The sequence below is a fragment of the Myotis yumanensis genome, unplaced genomic scaffold, assembly GCF_028538775.1.
Source record: "Myotis yumanensis isolate MYYU_CA2020_CCGP unplaced genomic scaffold, mMyoYum1.0.hap1 SCAF_2, whole genome shotgun sequence".
Classification (NCBI taxonomy): domain Eukaryota; kingdom Metazoa; phylum Chordata; class Mammalia; order Chiroptera; family Vespertilionidae; genus Myotis; species Myotis yumanensis.
The window spans coordinates 79,002,663-79,022,208 of NW_027223753.1; the positions used below are offsets into that span (position 1 = coordinate 79,002,663).

Genomic DNA, 19,546 nt, shown 5'->3' on the forward strand with positions numbered 1-19,546 from the left:
TTAGAATCACCTGGGAATCTTTTTTAAAATCCTGATTTCTGGGCCTCATCCTCCGGAAATTCTGTTTCTTTGTTACTAATGTTATGGCCTCACCCTATAACAAAGAAACAGAATTTCCGGAGGATGAGGCCCAGAAATCAGGATTTAAAAAAAAATCCCAGGTGATTCTAATGTGCAGCCAAGGTTGAGAACCACTGCTTTAGAGAGTAAAAGGAAGTTGCTTGCTAGTAAGGAATTTTATTGACAGACTTTTCCTGGCCACCTAAAGCAGATTTGTTGAGAAATTATTTGATATGTATATATTTTTCAAAAGTTAACAATCTTGAACTAGGAAAATTCCTTCAGCTCTTCACATTGGGTAAATTGGTCTTTCTTTCCAAGCATCAGTTTTACAACTTAAGCTGTGTATTTTATTAATGTGAATGAATAGTCCTTAATGTTGGTTATAATTAATGTGTCTTTTTATTGGTCCTTTGGGACTTTAGATAATAATTTCATGGAGTCTGTATCCCTAAAACCTATATAATTCTATTAACCAATGTCACCCCAATAAATTAAATTTAAAAATAAAATAATAAATTAAATAAATAAATTCTGCAGAGTCTGGAGCAGTCTGCCTTGACTGTTAGCGCTGTGTGTATTTTTGTGCTGGGTGTGTGCTTTTGGATATAAATAACCAACAAAAGTAAAACATTTCCTACTGTAACAGAAACAAATGAGGACAAATGCTATGGCTATACAAAGCCCAGTCTCATCCTGTTGCATTGATGTGATTCAGGATACAGCCAGATACATCTTTCTAAATTAGAATTCTTCTCATTCAATTCTCAAATACATTCAAGGACTGCTCATCTCTTACAGATTTAAACTGTACTTCTTGGATGGCATTTAAGGTCCTTTATTAGATAACCCCAAGTCTACACACCCCTCCCTCTGCTCCATGACTCCCTACCACCCATTCTGTACTCCAGCCCAGTGTTATTGTTTGTTCCTCTAATATAACCCAGGAAGCCAGAATAGTTCCTTAATATGCATGAATCCCCTACTGTGTATGCAGCCTAGGAAGCCTTTGAGAAATAAAAAACTAAGTTGGAAAGCAAAAGATTGCATAACAAACAACAGTAAACATTTTTAATATAATATTTAAACTCTAAATTTTACCAAGTTTTAAGTGCTATGGAAAAACCCAGGAGAAGCAAAATCTGGCAGGAGTACAATTGCCAGGGAAGGCATCCTAGAGGAGATGGGACTGGAACTAGACATGGACGCTTAGCATAGGTTTAGCCAAAGGATAGTACTAGTATAGAGGGCATCCAGGTAGGAGGAAGTGGCATGATATCAAGGACAGCACGTGGACTCAGAGATCACACCTGGGTTTACGACTCAGGATGCCTGCCTTCATTCTCTTAGACCAGTGGTCTGCAGACCGCGGCTCGCAAGCCACATGCGGCTCTTTGGCCCCTTGAATGTGGCTCTTCCACACAATACCAACTTCTGCGCATGGGCCACTAAGTTTCAATTGTACTGTACGTGTGCGCCCACACGTGGTATTTTGTGGAAGAGCCACACTCAACGGGCCAAAGAGCCACGTGTGGCTTGCCAGCTGCAGTTTGCCGACTACTGGAGACAATTTAAACTCTCGGAGATACAGTTTCTTTTTTGTAAAATGGGAAACATGGAAATGATAGTTCCTATCTCATATGCTATTAAAAAGGTTAAATAGGTAACTTAACATGCTGATTCAAGAAGGGTGTCCATAAACAGTACATCATTTGTATTATCCGTAAGTGAAGATGCAGAAGTGGGAGAGAGCGTGGTGTATAGACTCATCCGAGCAGAAGGTGCATCTTGGGGGAAGCAGTGGGAGATCCATTTATACATATTGAGTGAAGCCAAATAATAGGAAATTTTAAAGGCTAGACTAAGAAATTTAGACTGATATGGTAAAAAAAAAGGGGGGGGGACTTTTGGAGTGATGTGATTACAATAATGCCTAAGGAAGATTGTTCTTCTCTTTTCCATATCTCCTGGGATCACATCCTCCATTATTGCCCAGAGAGGCCATTCTAGCCTCCTGCAATAATCATTCATGTCCTTGAATATAGAAAAACTATTTTTTAATATATTTTTATTGATTTCAGAGAGGAAGGGAGAGGGAAAGAAAGATAGAAATATCAACGATGAGAAAGAATCATGGATCAGCTGCCTCCTGCATGCCGAGCCGGAAACCCCGGCATGTGCCCTTGACCGGAATCGAATCCAGGACCTTTCAGTCCTCAGGCTGATGTTCTACCCACTGAGCCAAACTGGCTAGGGCAGGACAAACTATTTTTTTTTTTTAATATATTTTATTGATTTTTCACAGAGAGGAAGGGAGAGGGACAGAGAGTTAGAAACATCAATGAGAGAGAAACATCGATCAGCTGCCTCCTGCATACCCCCCACTGGGGATGTGCGCGCAACCAAGGCACATGCCCTTGACCGGAATCGAACCTGGGACCCTTCAGTCCACAGGCCGACGCTCTGTCCACTGAGCCAAACCAGTTAGGGCAGACAAACTATTTTTTAAATTAAAAATAACTTTATTAAGTACAGATGATAAAATTCAAGTATGAAACTTATGATTTCTGTACCTCTTCATCATAAATAATATGTTCAGAAATATTTTTAAAGATAAAACTGATTTTTAAATATACCGATAGCCTAAAATTTACTAAATTTTAGTGTGTATGATCATATCAAATACTATGTTCCATTTAGCCCTGAAATAGGATTCTCTAGGTTTAAAGAGCAATGTCTACTTACAAAATTGTGAGTGAAAATTTCTTATTCGTTAGATACTATGACTGCCTTAGCAGAAAGTAAAATCTTGCTTGCTATCCTCTCAGGTTAGTTTACATTCTTTGTACTCTGCCTAGTACATATGTTACTAATAGATTAGTTGATGGGTAATTTGATTTCCTTTATCTTCATTAAAAAATAGCAATTCCTTCTTAATTGTGAATGGAAACATTAAGATATAAGCATTTATTCTCTGGTGGGAAATAGAGGAAATGGAGAAGGGGAAGCACATGTGTTTTAAAACCAACCTACTTGTCGGGCTCAATGAATAATGGCATCATTAATATTGAATCAGCTTGTAAGGCAGCTCTCAAAACTTGGGGGGCAGAAAGAGCAGGGGGAGAGAGAGAGAAATGTAAGTGCGTGGATTGAAGGAACAGAAAAAAACAGGGACTCTAAATTTCATGTGGTGTGTAAAATGTTCACTTCTTAATTATGTTTATGTTATGCTATTCATTAAGAGCTATAGCAAGAACTTCTTTCAGGCTTTCTGATTTAGAAATACTTAGTTCTACAATGTGTGTAATGGCATTGCAGTGGGTTGGAGTGATTGAAGGCTGTGGGCTCTTAAGTCAGACTACATGGGTTCAAATTATGGCTTCACCACCTTCTATCTGTGTAAGGTCAGGTGAGTTACTAATCTCAGTTTGCTTCTGTTTCTTCATATGTTAAATAAAGATAATAATAGTTCGGACTTTAGGACTAAATGACCTGTTCATGTGAAGTTTTTAAGCCAGTACTTGGCACATAGGGAAAACTCACATAGTATTTATCATCTTTATCATTGTCACAATTCAGGAGTAAGGGTAGTAGCATCTTTGGTAAGAAAATACATTGTACTGGTGTTTACAAGACCTGGTTTTGCCACAAGCTATAAACTTTGGGGATCTGTTTCCTCATCTGAGAAAGGAGGAGACATGGCCTAGACCAGTGATTTTCAGTCTTTTTCATCTCATGGCACACATAAACTACTAAAATTCTATGGCACATCAAAAAATATATGTTTTGCCAATCTGACCAAAAAATAGGTATAATTTTGATTCATTTACACCAGACGGCTATTGTTGTGTTGACTGTTGTCATTTTTTTATTTGACAATCTAAGGGGAAAGAGGTGCCCCTGGCTAAATATTCAGGTATTGCATGTTTTACAAATTCTTGCAGCACACTGGTTGAAAAATCCCTGGCCTAGACTGATTTCAAATTTCCTCCAGCTTTCTGATAGAACATGAATTAGACATTTTATGCTGGCCACACAGCTGTTGAAGTGGACTTTTCAGAGGCAAATCAAAGGCTTGTTTGTTAAGCCATTTGAATTACACTGAATCATGCTCTGAGACATTTTACATTTTAACTATATTATTTCTTCTTGTTTTACCTTTTGGTTATGTAGTCATAATAATGCTTGTCTAGCACATAATTCTGAGTCTTTAAAGCAAAAACCCTTGTGCCAGGGCTAAGAAAAAACAGAAGTAACCTGCAGAATTAAGCACCCAAAGCATGGCATTTCTCATAAACCCACATCCTCCCCCTGCAACCCCACATGCACATAGATACACATTCAGGATTATAAAATTATTATATTATAGCCCTAGCTGGTGTGGCTCAGTTGGTTGAGCATCGTTCCATTCACCAAAAGGTCACTGTTCAATTCCCAGTCAGGGCACATGCCCAGGTTGCAGGCTCAATCCCTGGTAAGGGGCAGGCAGGAAGCAGCCAATCAATGTTTCCCTCTTACATCAATGTTTTCTCTCTCTCTCTCTCTCTCTCTCTCCACCCCCTTTCCCTTTCCCTCCCTCTCCCTCTCCCTTCTTCTCTCTGTGAAATCAATAAAAACATGTTTTTTAAAAATTATTATATTAGAATAAATACTGTTAAACTTGAGGGCATCATAACAGATAATAGGTCTTTGTAAATGTTTGCATCACTACTGATGGAAAGTAAACCTTCATTCCAAAAATAAAACTCAGTCTGGTGTGGTATATCTGAGGATCAATGCAGGCATGAATATTTCCTGGCCTGAAAGAGTCTAAACCAGCGATGGCGAACCTTTTGAGCTCGGCGTGTCAGCATTTTGAAAAACCCTAACTTAACTCTGGTGCTGTGTCACATATAGAAATTTTTTGATATTTGCAACCATAGTAAAACAAAGATTTATAATTTTGATATTTATTTTATATATTTAAATGCCATTTAACAAAGAAAAATCAACCAAAAAAATGAGTTCACGTGTCAGAGGTTCGCCATCACTGGTAAACTATTGACTTAGAAATTATATAACAATTCTTTCCATATGGCATGTTGCTCAAATTTGCTGAAGCCATGTGTTTTCAGGCATAGTTAATGCCCTGCAGTTCAGGAGAAAGATGGTACTCCTGCTAGCGTTTCTTTATCCTGTGAGGGGGCAGCTGAGCGCCTCCCAGCCTGGGCCGTTGCTGTGGGGAGAGCAGCCATGTTTGATTCTGTTCCCATGATGGCAGATTTTATGTGCACAGAGGTAGAAATGGTTTCTGTGTCACATTATTTAACTGTGCATCAAAATTTACATTCTAAAAATGTTTAACCATGTATCATAATCTGCATTCTAAAAGGTGACAGTAGCTAAAATAGAACTAATGTTTTTAGCTGAGTTCCAAAATAGTTGTTTTAGCATACTGTATTGATGTTTTTACTGTTAAAGTATACATGAAATGCTCCGCAAGTGCTGTGCACAGAGTAAATACTCAGTAATCATTGGTTGTTAGGTTTATCAAAATCGTAGTTATTAGGAGCTATGGTGGTTGACTGCTTAAAAAGTTTGTTAGATTCATTATAAATGGTGCATGCCACCTTAAAATACATTTATGAAACAATTTAATTGCAAAATCCTTCTTGATTTTTCTTTTATGTAGTCTTTTACAAGTTGTCAAACCTAATTTGGCAGTTCTTTTTAGTGACTCATCTTTCTTAAGTTGCTCCTAAGAATTCAGCTTAGTTTTCTTAGAATTAGCAACTTTTTGCATTTGTTAACTAAATTATATAATTACAGAGAAGTACTACTGACGTAAACCAGTTTAGGAGCAAACACAACTGACCTTGTGTAAGAACGTAACTCAGCTGGTGGAGTCCAGAGAGCAGTCTCGCAGCTGGGCAGTTTCACATGCAGTGGGCGTGCTCCAGTGTTTTCTACACGTGGAAGAGAGAATGCTGGTTAATTCAGAGAAATGAATAAGTGAAGGTCAGTTAAGTAAAGTTCTCTGAAATAAATGAGCTAAGTTAATATTTTGTGTGTTTTTTAAAGCATGCGTATATGTAGCTATTTTTAAGCCCACTTGTCCACACGTAAGAAACGTCCAGATCTGTAGAGAATTTTTGTGAGTTTATTTGAGCTAAACTGACTACAATTGCCAAGAAGCAAAATCTAAACAGTTTGAAAATGTTTCTGGCAATGGCAGTTTTGCAGCTTATTTTATACATTGGAATCAAAGGAGGAGACATAAGGGAGGTTACATGAAATCCATCGGTAACAGGTTAGGGAGGTGGGAGAAAGCAAAGTGGGGAGATCTCTGGGATTGGATGAAAAGTAAGCCTGAGACACAGACTTCTTTTACATTGGTGGGTACAGGACAGTTAATAATGATCATCTACAGCACATAGAGATGGTGTGTGGGGAACAAGTTAACAATGAAGGGCTCTGTGGTCTCCAGCTCTGATGCCAGGTGGTCCAGAAAAGGGGGATGACTCTGACATTTCAAAGGTATATTATCTTGGATGCAAAAGGACAATAGAGCCCTAGCCAGGTTGGCTCAGTGGATAGTGTCAGCCTGTGGTCTGAAGGGTCCCAGGTTCAATTCCAGTTAAGGGCACATGCCTGGGTTGCAGGCTTGATCCCCATTGTGGGATGTGCAGGAGGTAGCCGACCACTGATTCCCTCTCATCATTGATGTTTCTTTCTCTGTCTCTTTTTTACTCTCTCTCCCTCTCCCTTCCTCTCTAAAATAATAAAAATATATTTTTTAAAAAAGAAGAAATGATCACTGTTTAAAAAAAAAAAAAGACAGTAGACAGGCTACTTAGGTAAAGACTGACCTTTGTGAAGGAAGCCGCAGGCCAAGGTTGTGACTAACTGCCAAAACTCACTTTTAGTGAGAAATTTTTATGTTCAGACTATCCTTTATGGTTATTTTTTTAAGGGCCCCTCATATAGGCTTCCCCTGAGCTTGTCAGGTTTAGTATGTGGCCCCTTTTTCATCCACACACCCACCTTCTTCCACACTTCCTTTCTTTCTCTGTATATATTCCTTAGAATAATATTTATTGGCCCCCAGAGACATCATGTAACTTAATTATATTTAGAGGGGAACATAGCTCTGAGCAACAGGCTCCCAGCACTGTGCACATCTCTATACCTGCAGCAGATCATTTTGCAACACCCAGCTGAGTAGAAACTTTATTGTCCTCATTTTATAGATGAGGAAACTGAGGTTCAGAGCCCCTGCTACCTGTGAGCGAGCCGAATGCAGTGGCAAGCATAGATTTTGGTCAGTGACAGTGATGCATGAAGACTATAGATTCTACCGCAAGCTCAGGCTCTCCTCTCTTCTCTCATCCCAAGAGAGGCTCTGTTCAGCAAATCAGATAGGAGTGCTCTGACTTGGAACCTAGCCAGGAACAATACTGATGGCATTCTTCCTCCTGTCAGAGTCCTAAATGCCTGTGTTTGGTTTGGGCTTTGCCTTAGCCTCCCCTCAAGTGCAGTAGATGTTGTGCACCCCACAGTCCAGAGATGTCAAGTCAAGCCTGCTTCTATATAAGAGGCAGACAGTGTGAAACACTGTTGATCAGGTAGAAATAAAGAACATTGGCTGCTTCCACAGTTGTTTTATGTGAAAAAACCCTCCTGAATAACTCCACAACCTTTCTATTACACAATATTCACAGGTAAGGTGGTTTATTTATTTCTTTCATCCTGGGTACCAAGCCCCCCCCCCATTACCCCCCATGAGTCAGCCACTTCCTCTGGCAACAGAAAAGGCGCCGAGCTTCAATGCCAACTCCTGACTATCCCAGCTCTGTCACTGGGGTGGAAACATCCATCTGGGTGAGTCACCCACGCCATGCCGCAAGTCAGACTCCCAGGGACTGCAATGCTGATCGCTCTTGGATGCCACCATGGAACTTTTACCCTCATGGCCCAGTTTCTTAAGATCCTTTTACCAGCAGGTGCCTTAATGGCAAACTACTGTAGTTGATTAAAACTTAAACCTCATGTCACCAAGTTAAGCCTTAGTTCCTTTATCTGAACTCTATAGTTTTGGGTCATTTAACTTAACCCAGGTTTAAAGTCACTGCATGTGACACTTTCTGAGAGTTGCACTGTTTGAGAAAGGGGTTTACTGAAACCTGGTTCAAGTTAGGTGCATCCCTCATCCCCCCAGGTATGTGAGAAGGACCTGTCCGCTCTTGCGCCGTCCAGGTGCTCTGACTTGGAGCTGAGCCACCTGCCAAGTTCAGACTCATCAAAATTGCTATGGCTGTCAGCCCTGTTTAGAAGTGGAAAAACACCCTCACAAATGAGAAGGCCTAAGAATTCCAAATCACAAATATTGAGCTTAACCTTTTTTTTTTCTACATTAACTCCGATGAGAACCAGACAGTGTTTAAACTGATAAAATGATTGATCGTGTTAAAATCTTGAGTGCACTTTGTGCAGCTACTTTAGGCAAATGAGAAATATTTTGTGTATATGTCATGTCCAGCCTTGTATTGCCATACCTCGTATTTTATTCAGCCATGATCTACATGAGGCTGCCTTGCTTAACGCAAATTGCAAGTAAGACAGGGTATGACCTCCCATTTTTTTCTCCCATTTCTTAGAACATAGCCCACTGTGATGTTTCACCTGGTGCCTCTTCGGTAGCCAGATGTGAGGCATATGGAGATAGGTGCATGTTCCCTCCCATCCCTAATTTCTCTTCTTCTGTGCTTTGCTGTCAGGGCCCTGCTATGGGGAGGGAATTGCCTTGGTTACTGAGCTCCCAAAGCACATGCCAGGAACTTTGAGTCCACTGCTGCTATTCCCAGTAGGGCAGGTTATGCATAATGTGGAGACTCGGTGTTAGCTTTTCAAAGATCTGTATCACATGTGACTCAGGGCTGGGTGGGTCAGTCGGTAACTGTGCTTGCAGAAATTCTACACAGGAGCCTCTCTACTGTTCTGACATTGTGTTATGGGTTGCTTTGGGCATGCCTGTGTTTTAAGACTTGTCCACACAGTTATAGGAGGTCTAATCATAAACCCCACAGAGGAAATTGGCATCTTGGTCATGGTTACTAACAAGCGAGGTCAGGTTTGTTCTGTGGCTCCCTGCATCAGGCCTGTGGAGCTGACTTCTGCAGAGTGGCCACCTCTGCTCTGGCATCAGTCCAGCTGAAAAGCCTCAAGGCTTTATACTTGGCTTGTCTGGGATAGAAGCATATTCCTCGATCCTCCTTCCCACAGGACTTCTGAACTTTCCCTTATGGGCTGGTCCGAGTCCCCTAGACAAACAGCACTTCTTTCTGTTTAAGTGTAGTCGGGAAACATTTAGCGTGTGGATAGTGCATCTTTTGTGGATTTCTTGATTCCCACCACCCAGTATAAATACTCCTTTCTTATGTGAACTTGGCTTCTTAAAGCAGTCGGCAAGTGTTTTTTTCCTATGATGAAAAAGGGGACTGCTGTGTTTAAAAAATAGAAATGAACAAAGCAAAAAACCTTCAGTCTTTTGGATAAATCAGACTCTCTTTGGATCTACTTTGAGATCTAATGTTTTCTCTCTATCACCGAGTGAATTGTAGCCACCGTTTGTATTTCGTGGCGAGCTGGTCCTGTTAAGGACCCTAAGAGGCTGTATAAAGAGTCTACGGTGCCTTTTCAGGCTTGTTTGGCAGCCTGGTCTTTTTCATAGTTGTCTCTTATTGTACTGGTGGTGCCCTGAAAGTCCCCAAACCAAAAAACTTGATGAAGTATAACCCCAGCCAAGGATTCATACAGCTAAAAGGGCACCGGAATAGAAAATGAAGGGAAACTTTATAAGGATATGTTTCTAGTCACAATTTTATTGATATGATCTTAGGTTGTTTTTCCCCCATACCTTTCTGCGATATGTTAATGTTGTAAAAGAATGGCAAATATTTTTCCTGCACTGAACAACATGGATTGGCAAGTAATGGTTCCTTATTCCTCTCCTCATCATGACCCAAAACACACATATACCCTTAACACACACATATCCCTCACATAACACACCCAACACACACACACCCAACACACACACACACACACACCATACACACTTGTTTTTCTCAATGGAATTTTAAAAATGGGACCTCTATGGGATCTAGAGAAATAGCAATAAATGGTAATAAATGATTCCTTTAATTTTTTTCCAAAAATAGGCGTCTTTTATCTTTGAAATTGGATTACCTCAAAAAATTGTTGCAAAGATGGGGCAACTTTTTAAGGAAAATGAGATAATCACCTCCTTCTCTATCCCGGAATTAATTATAGTAGATGAAAGGTTTAAGGGGTGACATTAATAATAATATTAACTAAAATATATTCCAGACTTATAATGGCCAGGCACTATGGTAAGGGCTTTACCTGTATTGCCTCATTAAATCATACAGCAGCCCAGTAGGTAGCAGCTATTATTCCTGATTTACAATGAAGAAATGAAAAGCTTGCCCAAGGTTACACAGCTAAGGAGTAGAGTTTGAAATAAAACTGTAAAAAACAAAAACAACAAAACTGGAAGAAAATATGGGTGAATACCTATATAATTTGGTATAATCCAAAGGATTTAGGAATCACAACATATACCATAGGTGGAAATTATAAAGGAAAAGATGAAAGATTTGAATATGCAAGACCAAATGCTTCTGTATGATAAAGAACAACATAAGACCAAAAAGAAAAATATTTACAACATACAATAGATCAAAGGTTGATATCCTTACTATATGATGAGCATTTTGAAATTAATAAGTAAAAAAAATCAATGACAAAACCAATTTATTTATTAAAATAAACATAGGACTCAACCAATTTATTAAAGAATAAATTCAAATGGGCAATAAACTATGAAAAGGAAAATTTTAATCTAACAAAACAGGAGGGTTTTTTTTCCTACTGACAGTCAAAACAAGGAAGAATGATAATAGCTAGTATCGAGGGTCTAGCAAAAAGGACTCATGCATTACTAAGAGGACTTAGTAATTTGATTTTTTGGAGTTTTGCCAAGTAAAGTCAATAGAAAAGTGCACAAAGGTAAATATGTAAGAATATTACAGAAAAAAAAAGAAAAAGGAAATAATCTAAATATCCATAATAGAGAACTGATTATATCTGCTAAAAATACCATGAAAGCTTGAGCAGCTATAAAACAATGTTAATGTTGATGTATCTTTGCAGGGGTGGGAGAGTATTCCTTATTTCTTGTCTTTAAAGAGAATAAATTTCCCTGGAGACATGAAACCATATAAAATGTATTCCAGTCTCTCTAGACTCTAGTCTTGCTTATATTTGTAAAAAATACATGAACTTTACAATAATTCTTTTTATTTATTCTTTTACAAATTGTGCTTCAAGATAGTTATTTAAGAATGAAAAGGGGAAAAATTCTTTCCAGAAACACAGAATAATTGTTTTCTACTTTTTCATAGTCCATTTGTGTTTTCCAAATTTTCACTTCCTACTCTAACTTAAACCTTTATTAAATATGATAAACATGAATTATATTGTGTTTGTCAAATGTAACTAAATAGCTACCTTAAAGAATTTGATTTTTTGGAAAGCATATGTAAATATTTAGTGAAAATCAGAGAGATTAGCTTATTTTTTCAGTCCCACATTTTTTTTTTCAAGATTCAGGAGGTTATTGTATGTGTCAGCAAAAGTATAATCTGTGATTTTTTTAATTACAATTATCCAATTAGTAGGTGCATACCATGTCGACATGTTTATTCACACCACAGTGCTTTATTGTTAACAAAGGCTATTGTGGTCTTTAGGGGCTCATTAGAATTTCAAAAACAGTCATAATTTGACCAAAGTGTAACCTGTAGTACAATTAAATATTTCTTTTTTAAGTTCAACACACAATATTTTGATGCCTCAGTCATCGCTAATGAAAAAGAGGTTCCCAATTAAATGTCAGTCTTTACAGCAATGTCAACATAGGAATGTCTGTCCTACTGTGTGCCACTCACTCTGCAAAGATGCAGCAACTCCTGTTTTTAAAGGAGCTCGCAATGCATTGGTAGAGAAAAAAACATAGCGCTGTCTGATGAGTTCTGGGAGATTGTAGAAAATACCATGGAGCTGAGGAGGGAGCAGCTGATTTCCAATGTCACAGAGCATGAAGCCACCAATTATGGATGGGCATCAGCCTTGACATTCGGAAGCCAATACAGACAGACCCAGGCCCTGCCACAAACCAGTGGTGTGATCTTGGCAAATGACTTACTCTTTTAGAGCCCCAGTCTCCTATGGATCACAGTCTATATCCACTCTACCTGGGTATTGCAAGAATTCACTGATATAAAATATGTAATGTATACTACACACAGAACAGTTGATAAAAATTCTCTTCTTCTCAGTAGCATAACTAATAACATTATACAAATTAAATAGGTTAATTCACACCCTATTTAGTATTTACAGTAATTTGGACCTAGGCTAAACTGAAGTTTATTCTTAAATTTTTGTATCCTGGAGAATTCTTTGATCTTTTGGTTTATTTTTCATGCAGTTTTAGTGTACACATTCTGAGTTGGTATTTTATTTTCACTTGACATATCACAAACCTATTTCATGTATCTCTATAGCATTGTTTCTTTTTTTTCAAGTAATGATCTTTAATTTAAAGGCTATTCCTACCAAGGAAAAAGAAACATTGTGATTTTTCCCTTGAAAGGACATCAAGAAAATAATTCCTCATCATTTTAGCCTCTCAGCATCAGAAACCAGAAGTAATACGTTTCACCACCTGAGGTATCAATTCTTAATTGGTTAATGACTCCCGGCTCTGTGCAGCCAGTGGTGTAAGCTCTTTGACCAGTTCTTCTCTGCAGTTGAGTCCTTTCATCAACTCAAACTCTTGCTTGCTTTCAAGTTGCTAAATATGAATTGATCTATAGATTCAATGCAATTCCCATTAAAATACCAATGGCATATTTCACAGACCTAGAACAAACTCTCCAAAAATTCAGATGGAATAAAAAAAAAGACACCAAATAACCATAGCAATCCTGAGAAAGAACAAAGTTGGAAGAATCACAATACCAGATATAAAGCTACATTACAAGCAACTGTCCTCAAAACTGCCGGCTACTGGCACAAGAACAAACCTATAGACCAATGGAACAGAACAGAGAACCAAGAAATTGACCCAAGTCATTACACTCAACTAATATTTGACAGAGGAGGCAAGAGCATACAATGGAGTCAAGATAGTCTCTTCAATAAATGGTGTTGGGAAAATTGGTCAGATACATGCAAAAAAATGAAACTAGACCACCAACTTACACCATACACAAAAACAAACTCAAAATGGATAAAGGACTTAAACGTAAGACGGGAAACCGTAAAAATCTTAGAAGAATCCAAAGGCAGCAAAATATTACACATGTATCATAGCAGTATCTTTACCAATACAGCTCCTAGGACAATGGAAACTAAGGAGAAAATAAACAAATGGGACTACATCAAAATAAAAGGCTTCTGCACAGCAAAAGAAACCATAAACAAAACAACAAGAGAGCCCACTGCATGGGAGAACATATTTGCCAATGTTAAATCTGGTAAGGGTTTAATCTCCAAAATTTATAGGGAACTCGTATAACTTAACAAAAGAAGATAAACAATCCAATCAAAAAATGGGCAAAGGATCTAAATAGACAGTTTTTGAAAGAGGATGTACAAAAGGCCAAGAAACATATAAAACATGCTCAAAGTCACTAATCATCAGATAAATGCATATCGAAATGACAGTGAGGTACCATCTCACACCTATCAGAATGGCTATCATCAACAAATCAACAAATGACAAGTGCTGGCAAGGATATAGAGAAAAAGGAACCCTTGTTCAGTGCTGGTGGGAATGCAGACTAGTGCAGCCATTGTGGAAAACAATATGGTGTTTCCTCAAAAAATTAAAAATGGAACTGTCATTTGACCCAGTAATACCATTTCTAGGAATATATCCCAAGAAATCAGAAACACCAATCAAAAAGGATATATGCACCCCTATGTTTATAGCAGCACAATTTACAATAGCTAAGATTTAGAAACAGCCTAAGTGCCTATCAGCAGATGAGTGTATTAAAAAACAGTGGTACATCCATCTACACAATGGAATACTATGCTGCTGTAAAAAAGAAAGAATTCCCATTTGCAACAGCATGGATGGACCTGGAGAGCATTATGCTAAGTGAAATAAGCCAGTCAGAGAAAGATAAATGATCTCACTAATTTGTGGAATATAATGAGCAACATAAACTGATGGACAAAAATAGATCCTGAGACCTAGAACCATTGAACAGATCATCCAACCTCAGAGGGAAGGCGGGGGGCGGGGAAGAGATCAACCAAAGGACTTGTATGCATAATCCATGGACACAGACAGTAGGGGGGTGAGGGCATGTGCTGGGGGTGGGAATGGCCAGGGAGAGGTCAATGGGTGAAAAAGGAGACATACGTAATACTTCAAACAATAAACATTTTAAATTTAAAAAAATAAAAATAACTTACTGTCTTAGAAATAAAAGTATTGCAGTCATGTGTATGGTCAGGATGTTTGACTATCCAAGTCTAAAGCACCTTGTCTCCACCCTCATCCACTCTTCCTGGGGACTGGTTAACCACTGTGGACGTTCACACAGGATTGCTCCAGTCATCTCTGTGTGCCAGGAGAGTGGTTCTGTTAGAATGCCTTCAAGTGGTACTTGTGAGGACTGCATTCACTTCTCACAAGCCTGTGTTTAATTCCCAGTCTTCTACACCACAGTGCTCAGCTCTGAATGTAAGGCCAGCCTCTGGGCATGGACCTTGGGAATACCTATGGAATAAGGAAGGTCCTTTGAGAAAATCTATGGGGAAAAAATATTGATGTGTATGAAAGGTCAGCAACAGAGTGGGTCAAATATTTTCTTCGTAAGCACAAGGCTTTAACATAAAAGCAGTTTTGAAAGTGTGTTTAGTAGATAGTAATTTGACAATACCTTCTTCTTTAGTCTTCTCAACAAACCATGTGTTTAGCAAAGCCTCTTATAATTGTACTTAAAATAAAAATAAAAAAAGGCCACGTATTCCACCAGCATGTTTTGAATACCTCTTAGATACCAGGCTCTGTGCTAGGTTGTTGGAAGACAGAAATAGTGAAGTAAGGTTATATAAATTTGGTGTATAAATTTGATAAATTTTCTTCCAATCCATATTTTTTACTTTAGTATCCATAGATTTCTCTCTCTGTCATACACACACACACACACACACACACACACACACTATTTGATGTAAGTTTTTATATTATACTAGGGGCCCAGTGCACGAAATTCGTGCACTGGGGGGCGGGTATCCTTCAGCCCAGCCTGCCCCCTCTCACATACTGGGAGCCCTCAGGGGATGTCATAGTGACTGCTTAGGCCCGCTCCCTGCTCCCCTTGGGAAGTGGGCCTAAGCAGCAGTCTGGCCTCCCTTTGTGGGAGGTGACCGGGCTGATCAGGGGAAGGCACCAGCCCCATCACCCCGCTGCTGCAGCCACCAAGGTGTTTTCATCAACACAGACTCCAGTCCCTTTACCATGAAAAAATGACAACTTTCTTTAGGCATTTTCAAGATGTGTCTTTCATAGGATATGACATTTCTTTATTATTTTTTTTTTGTCCTCACCTGCGGATATGTTTCCATTGATTTTTAGAGAATGTGGAAGAGAAAGGGAAAGACAGAGAGAAACATCAAAGTGAGAGGAACACTTTGATTGGTTGCCTCCTGCATGAGTGCTGACCTGGGCCCCCGCCAGGGAAGAGCCGGCAACCTAGGTACATGCCCTTGGTCAGAATTGAACCCAGACCCTGTGTAGGCAGGCCAAGGCATTATCCACTGAGCCAAACCGGCTAGGGCAGGATATGATATTTCTTAGCCCCTCCAGCAGCAGACCTTCATTTTTTTCTCCAGGAGTGAGGTGGAAAAACCCTATATCACCTTCTTGGATTTTATTACCCAAGTTACTAAGAATATTACCAGTGGCATACAGGGAGCTTAGCCAATGAGCCGTCAGAAAAGGTGTTTCCTCTGTAGTTCACACCGATCCCCGGCTCAGCCCCTGCCCAGGACTAAGGCCTCTGACCGGGGCGTTAGGCCTGGGCAGGGGACCCCAGTCCTGTGCGATTGCTGGGCTGGCTCCGCCTCCCCGGGTGGCATCTGGCGCTGCCCACCCCGCCTCCCTGGTCCCGATCTGCAGCCCGGATCCTGTGGGCGATGTCTGGCACTGCCTACCCCACCTGCAGTATGCAAATTTACCGGCCATCTTTGTTGGGTTAATTTGCATACTCTTCTTATTGGCTGGTGGGCTTAGCGAAGGTATGGTCAATTAGCATCTTTGTCTTTTATTAGTGTAGATGTACTACAGTCTTAACATGACTTCTTTTATTCAACAATGATTTTGAATTCTAGCATTGTTTATACACAAATTCTTAGGTTTATCTGTTTGTTTTTACATGACTTGTAGTATTATATCATATAAAATAGTCGCTTTATCCACTCCCTTACAAATGGGCATTTAACTTGATTCCAACTTATAGTCAAATAAATAATGCTGCTATGAGCATCCTTTACAAGAGTCCCTTGTGTCTCTAGGCTAGATGCCTCACAGTGGGTCAGACAATGAGGGAAGATTTCCTTTTATAGGTGCTGTTAGGTTTTCCTTCACAATGGCTGCATTTGTTTATTCTTACAACAGCTTGTGAAAATACCTATTTCCTCAAACCAGCTATAGTTCATGTTGTCAACATTTTAGTTTTTGTCAGTCTAAGGGTTGAAAATATATTTTATTTCACATTTACACATTTTTAAGAGTTCGATTCTGCAACCAAGATATGTCATAGTATAACAAAGGACTGCTAAAATTAGATCCAACTTTGCATAAAAGAAGAAATATACCCAAAAGCTTTTATTTATTTATTTTTTGTTTTGTTAATCCTCACCTGAGAATATTTTTCCATTGATTTTTAGGGATAGTGGAAGAGAAAGGGAAAGACAGAGAGAAACATCGATGTGAGAGAGACATATTGATTGGTTGCCTCCCGCATGTGCCCTGACCAGGGCCTGTCCAGGGAGGAGCCTGCAACCGAGGTATGTGCCCTTGACTGGAATCGAACCCAGGACCCTTCGGTCTGCAGTCCAAAGCTCTATCCTCTGAGCCAAACTGGCTTGGGCCCAAAAGCTTTTATTATGTTGCATTATTTCCAAATGTAAAAGAAATTGTCATGTAGGATAAAAAGGTTAAATGGGCTCATTTTTTCAATAAATATTAATTTAAAATTTTGTACTAGGCACCAGGATTACAAAGATAAACAGATTATAGTCTCTGACACAGTCAGAGGATATCATGCCATTGTAGGCAAGTGGTACTTAAACCAGTAGTTTCTGCAAAGGCTGTAATAGTGGATGTTCTGAGGACTGTAAGAGCATGGCAGAAGGAGAACACCATTTTCATTCTCTTAATCATGGTGGAATGAATCACCAATTTCAAAGAGTGGTAAAAGAAACCTTAAGTGTTTAAAAAGATTTTCAGACTTTTCAGCTGAATGCTACGGATGCTATCGTAATATTTACTAGTATATTAAATGACAACTCCCCCAAGAGCTGCAGTAAGCTATAGACAGGCTCACCAAAGAGAGCTTGTCCCTGAACCCCCCGTGAGAACACAGGTGAGAGGTGTCTGTGCTCAACTCATCACCTCCACCAGCAATAAACGGCTTCGAAGCACATGGCAGGTACTTATCCCCATGCTACGTGCAGAGGTGCACGCATATACCGAAACGTGTATGGCATGGTTCCTCATCATGAGAATCCAGCTCAGAATCCAGATGAGGAAATAAGAGAATTCATGTTTCATGACATTTTAATGCTAACTCATGAGAAGAAATGAAACCAAATTTAAATGATACTTCCATATGGCCTACTAACAATGGGAAGGAAACTTTAATGCCTTGAAGAGAAATGCCTTAGATTACAGTGGTTCTCAACCTTGGCTGCACATTAGAATCACCTGGGAATCTTTTTAAAATCCTGATTTCTGGGCCTCATCCTCCGGAAATTCTGTTTCTTTGTTATGGGGTGAGGCCACAACAATAGTAACAAAGAAATAGAATTTCCGGAGGATGAGGCCTAGAAATCAGGATTTTAAAAAGAGTCCCAGGTGATTCTAATGTGCAGCCAAGGTTGAGAACCACTGCCTTAGAAGGAAGCAGTAGGTAGAATCATAAATCGATCCAGGTACTGAGCTATAGTTAAGAAGAATAAATAAAATGGCATGCATTAAGCTAGTAACTTGGTCCTACACATGGTAGGCACACAATAATTCACTTTTAACATCGTTTTGAAGTTAGAGAATGCTGTTAACTGAGACTCAGTTATTAATACAAATATGTCAAGAAACATCTTTTTTTTTTTTCTTTTGTAGGTCAAGAGGTGGTTTTCAAGTGCCTTGGGGAAGGAATTCTTGAAAAAGCCTTTCAGGGGTATAACGCTTGTATTTTTGCCTATGGACAGACAGGTAAGTCCTTGCTTTTATTTACAGTCAATGATATTACATGTGCATTTCTTAAAACATAGAGGTAGAAAACACTTTGGGAAGCAACAGAAAAAATGCTTCTGCCTTTGTGGTTTAACTGAATTAGGAATTAGGTGATCAAAAGGAACCCTCTTTTTGATGACTCAACAGTTTTGGTAATTGAGTAATTTTAGTGTTAATGAGCAAACCTGGTTTCAAACTATTAAATGTAATTTTCCTAAATTATAGCTTTAACTTGTATTTGAACTAGAAAAATAATTACCATTTTCTCAGTACAAATCTTATAGTAAAAACTATTTTTAAAAACTCTTGGCATCATCCTATACAGAGGACTGTCGCTGGGATACAGAATGATGATGGATTACTACACCTAGGCTCGTGGCTCAGTTGGTTGAAAGAAGTAAAACAAAAACATACTAGTGTCTCAGCCATTAATTCTCTGAACCACCATGATTTCAACTATAAAATTAGAATAAATCCATCAATCATAACAATACTGCCTCTGGTCACATTGCAGGACAACTAGGACACTCAGATAAGAGAATATATATCAAAGCACTTTCACAAACAAAATAGTTTTGGATAAATACTGTTAATGTTACTTGATACTATATTTGCTGCTTACAATGGTTATATTTGTGTTTTCCACCTGTAGATGAGGTGCCCTCTGGATCTCACAATGAGAGTGAAACTAGAAGCCATGAGTGTAATAGAAAGAAGAGTAGCCTTGGTCTGGGGAGCAGGGTGGAGGGGGTCAATGAGGGAAGGGGGAGGGAGACATCTGTAATACTTTCAACAATAAAGAACATTTTTTTAAAAAAGAAAGAATAGTAACCGTATTGTTTGAGGGTTGGCCCTGGAGGCCAAGTTTGCCTCTTCCACTGTGAC

At 39.0% G+C, this 19,546-nt stretch overlaps 1 protein-coding gene across 10 annotated transcripts in view; it reads left to right on the forward strand.

Annotated features, from left to right (window-relative positions):
- Positions 1 to 19,546, forward strand: part of KIF13A (kinesin family member 13A) — a 219,279-nt gene that overhangs the window by 119,050 nt on the left and 80,683 nt on the right. For all 10 annotated transcript variants that reach the window (XM_070405671.1, XM_070405675.1, XM_070405677.1 and 7 more), the window contains one exon: positions 18,548 to 18,640. In XM_070405671.1, coding sequence (XP_070261772.1) covers positions 18,548 to 18,640 — 93 coding nt within the window. The remainder of the gene's footprint in view (positions 1 to 18,547; positions 18,641 to 19,546) is intronic.